Source organism: Protopterus annectens, chromosome 9.part0 (assembly GCF_019279795.1).
Source record: "Protopterus annectens isolate FY-2018-M chromosome 9.part0, PAN1.0, whole genome shotgun sequence".
Classification (NCBI taxonomy): domain Eukaryota; kingdom Metazoa; phylum Chordata; order Ceratodontiformes; family Protopteridae; genus Protopterus; species Protopterus annectens.
In genome coordinates, this window is record NC_056743.1 from 1,889,277,466 (window position 1) to 1,889,283,465 (window position 6,000).

The window sequence follows — 6,000 nt, forward strand, 5'->3', positions numbered from 1 at the left end:
ACATTGGTGACAATATGGATGACTGTCCCTAGTGTACCTGCAGTATTTCTGGGACTGGAGGACTGCAGCCCTAAACGCCGCAGTCCTGTGGCATCACCGAGATGAATATAGGTTGGAATACTCTGCACTTCGGCTTTGTAACCTATCAGCAGTAATTCAGTGTTGGAAATGCCAGTATTATGGCACTTAGTTACCTATGCCGCAATTCTAAGATTCTAAAGTTTGGTATGCAGGACTATGATTTTACCATTAAAAGAATCTGAAAAAGAGTCTGAAATCGAACCAGTTGTTAGACGTAAGACTGGCCAAGTACATGCTGAACATTTTTTTCCACATTTACCACTGCCCTTCTGTCAGAACAGCTTGAAATCAACGGGGCTGGAGATATCTTGCAGAGGCATGAAGAGGAAGCAGCCACCAGTGGATACAAAATATAAGAACTATAAAGAAAACGTGGGCATCTGTCAATACGGGCCAGTGTGGAACATTTCAAAGTGCACTTTGAGTGAATCTGCATGTAGCGTATTGAACAGAGGTTTAAGTTTTATATCCTCTTGTTATTCTGACATTTCTGAAAGTTTAATTGAACTTAGGATGTTTGCACAAAATATTTCGCTTAAATTGATGCATTCTAATGAACAGTTTAATAGTAATGTTTCATTTTTTAGGAAACCTAGTATGTTTACACCCCATAACCCTTCAGCTCTTGAAGTTTTTTTATGGAGCTGTGAGGATGAATTGTATCAGTTATTTGATGGTAAAAAAAGGGGTAAGAGTGGATCCAATTTGAATTATCATGAATATCAAGCACTGTTAATCCTACAGAATGATGTGGGAATTGTCATAAGACCTGTGAGAAAAGGAGCCTTGTGGTGGTAATGGATTACAACTATTATTTTAATACCATGACAGAAATGCTTAGGGACGAAGGGACGTATAGAGCTATTAATCAGAAATAAATTTTAAGATGCGTGAAAGTTATAAACATGTTGTAGGAATGTGTGCAAATAAACCTTATGACTAAGGAGTTGTTTCAATATTTTGTGGTTGAATCTGCTTGGATACCTAATCAATATGGTCTTCTGAAGATCCATAAGGAACCCCTTTATTTAGACCCATTGTTTCAGGTTCAGGATGGTTCACTGAACCAATTTCCATTTATTTGGATAAATACTTGTAACCAGTGCTTGATAAACATTTTGTAGTGTTGAAAGATACACAACACTTTTTACATGATCTTTATTTGGCATCTAAACCTATGAACTTGAATGATTCCCATGTATTTGTCACGCTGGATGCGACATCCCTATTTACCTCTATTCCCAGTTATGATGCAGTTATAATGGTTGAAAGATTTTTGAGTAAACACAGTGGTTATGATATGAGACTAGATTGTTTATGTTTTTTGTTAGAGATTGTTCTTGAGCATAACGTACTTACATTTAATGTTATATACTAATGGCAGATCGCAGGCATTCCGATTAGAGATTGTGCTTGAGCATAACGTACTTACATTTAATGTTATATACTAATGGAAGATCGCAGGCATTCTGATGGGCACAAGCTGCGCCAACAGTTATGCCAATTTGATTATGTCGGAGTGGTAGTCCAATTTTCTACTAGGTTCTGTGGATAGAGAAGTTAAGTTTTACCAGGGTTTTATCGCCGACCTGTTTCTAATTTGGAAGGGTAGTGAGGAACAACTTCTCTGTTTTGTTGAGTACCTTAATAAGAGCAGTACTTTTCTTAAGTTCTCTGTGAAATATTCCTCATCTAGGATAGAATTTTTAGAAGTGGAAGTATTTATGGATTTGAATGGAGGTTTGTCTACAAAGTTATTTAGAAAGAATTATCATCCTTCCTATTTGCATAGAAGGAGTATACATCCTCAGCATGTTTTTAAAAATGTTATGAAAGGACAGGTTATGAGGATGTCCAGACTGCCTGACAATATTGCTGATTTTGAGCAGGGTTTAGAAGGATTAAAAAAGATTTTATTTTAAGAGGTTATAGTGAAATGAAGTTTGAAAGTGCACAGTCATATGTGCGTAGACGTAGATATACATGAGCTAAACCCTACTTTTCTTTCCCTACTAAGCAATGTAAGGCTAAACACAGAAGAAATAATGCTCTACCTTATGCGCTTACATATAGCAGAGATACTGTTGATATAAAAAGTATTGTTAAATAGAATTGGCACATTCTACAAGTGGATCAGGAAACAGTGGGGATAGTGGAATGGAAACCATATTTTTGTCACAAGAACAGAAAGTCCCTTAAGTGAATATTATGTTATGTGAACCTACTCTGGTCAGGCAATACTATCAATGAAATTGGAACAAGGAGATCTGGACATGTCCTTCCGCATTTATATAGATGAAAGCTTAATGTTTAAACACCCTGATAACGGATCTAACATTCATCTCAATGCTGTGGCTGACTGCAACACTAAACATTGGATATATTTAGCTCACTGTGTACAATGTCTATCTTTTTATACAGGCAAACTGAACAGATGCCTTAAACAAAGAATCAGGGATCATTATTACTGTGTTCGCAAGAACCTGGAGTGTAGTGCAATAGCCAGCCACATTAAACAGACAGGTGATCAACATTATTCTTTGTTTCAAGTTTTGGAACTTGTGCATGACAATATTAGAATGGGGAATGACACAGAGAAAGCAGAGTTATGTTGGATTTTTAAGCTAGCAGGACATAGAGGATGTGGGCTCAGTGATTTTATTTCATTGAAGCGGTTTTAAAGATCATGAAATTTTGTAGATAGGTATTTTTGTATGTCTACTTTAAAATTGTTTTAGTGTTTAATTGATTGTTAATTGAATAATTAAGTTGTTTCTGCTATAGTATTTAATCTGACTTGGTGCCATTGTAAGTTTGTCTGATGAAGCAATATTGTGTTGTGAAAGTGCTTAATGTATATTAAATTTATCAGGATTTTATTACACCTACATGTTGCTGTGTTTCTGTACAAAAGTTTTTTGCTTTTTGCTTTTTGTTGTTTTATTTATATGCAGGAATTTATAATTAAATAATCCACTCTTACTTGAAATGTCTTAATCACACAATAATTCAAGCACTGTAGTACCTGTGGTAATCCCTCAATGGCTTTGTGGCACTGTAGTACCTGTGGTAATCCTTCAATGGTATTGTGGCACTGTAGGACCTCTGGTGATCCTGAGATGGCACTGTGGCACTGTATTACCTGCGGTGATCCTGGGATGGCACTGTGGCACTGTAATACCTGTGGTGATTCTGGGAATGGCATGTGGCACTGTAGTATCTGTGGTTATCCTGGGAATGGCACTGTGGCACTGTAGTACTTGTGCAGATACTGGGAATTGCACTGTGGCACTGTAGTACCCTTGGGGATCCTGTGATGGCACTGTGGCACTGTTGTACTTGTGGTGATCCTGGGATGGCAATGTGGCACTGTGGTACATGTGGTGATCCTGGGATGCCACTGTGGCACTGTAGCACCTGTGGTAATCCTGTAGATGGGCTTATGGCACTGTAGGACCTGTGGTGATCCTGGGATGACACTGTGGTACTGTAGTACCTGTGGTGATCCTGGGATGGCACTGTGGCACTGTAGTACCTGCGATGATCCTATGCATGGCATTGTGGCACTGTAGTACCTGTGATGATTCTGGGATGGCACTGTAGCACCTATGGTGATCCTGGAATGTCACTGTGCAACCGTAGTACCTGTGGTGATCCTGGGATGGAATTGTGGCACTGTAGTACCTGTGGTGATCCTGGGATGGAATTGTGGCACTGTAGTACCTGTGGTGATCCTAGGATGGCACTCTGGCACTGTAGTACCTATGGTGATACTGAGATGGCACTGTAGTACCTGTGGTGGTCCTGGGATGGCACTGTGGTACTGTAGTACCTGTGGTTATGCCGGGAGGACACTGTGGCACTGTAGTAGATGTGGTGATCCTGGGATGACACTGTGGCACTGTAGCACCTGTGGTGATGCTGGCATGGCAATGTGGCACTGCAGTACCTGTGGTGATGCTGGGATGGTAATGTGCCACTGTAGTACCTGTGGTGATCCTGTGGATGGGCTTGTGGCACTGTAGTACCTGTGGTGATCCTGGAATGGCACTGTGACACTGTAGTGCCTGTGGTAATATGGGATGGCATTGCAGCACTGTAGTACTGGTAATGATACTGGGACTGGCACTGCGGCACTCTATTACCTGTGGTGATCCTGGCATGAGATTGTGGCATTGTAGTACCTACTGTGATCCTAGGATGGCACTGTGGCACTGTAGTACCTGTGATGATCCTATGCATGGCACTGTGGCATTGTAGTACCTGTGGTGATTCTGGGATGGCACTGTGGCACTGTAGTACCTGTGGTACTCCTGGGATGGCATTGTGGCACTATAGTACCTGAGGTGATCCTGGGATGATACTGTGGCATTGTTGTACCTGTGGTAATTCTGTGGATGGGCTTATGGCACTGTAGTAACTGCGGTGCTCCTGAAATCAGGCAAAGACTATTTGTTAAGAACTAATTCTTCATGCAGGCTTTTCATACATCTGTTTTAGGCTGTAATGTCTGCATGGGTGTTTCAACTGCAATGCATCTGGTTGCATGTTGGAGGTCTAGATCCAAATGACCGACAATGCAGTTTCTCCCGCCACTTGTAAATTCAAAGGACATACCCATATTCTTACAAAGCTGTTTTTGGAGGAAGCAACACTGATGATTGTTGAGGTTGTTAAATTCACATCACAGTTTATTAAATGTTTACAGTAGTACAGCCTCTGTCAAAATGTGAGGTGAGACATCTAAAGCATAATGCACTAGGACTCTACAAAACTGAGCAGAGAAGGAAGTCGAAACCACAGTAAAGTAATCAGCCTTACCGTTCCAATACAGGTGTCTTTCACATCAACCCATACTGAGTCAGAAACAACCTCTTTTCCTCTTGGTGTAGTCACAGTGTAATAGCCTATAATCCGGAATGAAGGAATAAAATCTGCTGTTGCACTTAAGGACATAATCACAAGGGTCTGTCCAGCTTGTCTGGCTTGCCTTCCCACTTTAACAATTTTTCCTTTGCTCATGATCTGATTGGGAAATATAAACAAATAGTCAGGTTATAAAAATGTAGTAAGTCCAATGGCAACATATTTTATATAGTTTATACTGATAACAGAGTAAAAGCTTGCACAAAACAACATGCACTAAATTCTGAGCTGCCCCAAATATGAGAAAATAGTGCTGTATGCATCTGGTATAGTTTTCTCTACTTGCGTGTAGTGAGTAGGACTCTATTACATTTCAAGTCAAATCAAGCTAAATGAAGATCTCTTAGTTGACATTTACAGCAGCTGTATTAGCTGAGACATAGAACAATTTAACTATCAGTGAACAGAAGAGAATAACCTAAGTGTACAATCCACCATCTTTGTGTACAACACACCATCTTTGCGTACAACACACCATCTTTGTGTGCAACACACCATCTTTGGCTAATGATTGCAAGTCTACTATACTCCTATATAATTCCCTCTATTAAGATTATTAGAATAACAGTTTTTTCACCTTCTTACTCCCACCATCCTTTCCATTCTGGCCAAACCTTGTCCAAGATTCCACTTCAGCTCCCTGCCATGCCTGCTCTCACAGTCTCTCTCCTGATTATTTTATCATCATTTTGCAATTCCTTCTAACTCTTTCCAGTATATCCTTTAACTTTCCTTGTTATTTCTGCTATCCATGTTCTGCCATGATGAATCTCATCAGGTCCCTGCCATTTCTGCTATGCCAATCCCCCCAGAGTCATCCTCATCAGTTTTCTGATACTGCTATCCCTAACTCTTCCAGATCAATACCACAATCTCCCTGTCAGCCTTGTTATCCCCAGCCCTCCTTGAATCATTTTATCATGGAACTGACATTCCTGTCTCCCTATCCCACTTCATTCCAGCTCACCAGCCCCTTTCCATTCCTGTTATTCT

The 6,000-nt window shown here is 40.3% G+C and overlaps 1 protein-coding gene across 1 annotated transcript in view; it reads right to left on the reverse strand.

The window, feature by feature from the left end:
* The window catches only part of LOC122812305 (venom factor-like), a 1,464,680-nt gene that overhangs the window by 1,215,655 nt on the left and 243,025 nt on the right, over nucleotides 1-6,000 (reverse strand). The window contains exon 6 of the mRNA XM_044084707.1: nucleotides 4,903-5,106. Coding sequence (XP_043940642.1) covers nucleotides 4,903-5,106 — 204 coding nt within the window. The remainder of the gene's footprint in view (nucleotides 1-4,902; nucleotides 5,107-6,000) is intronic.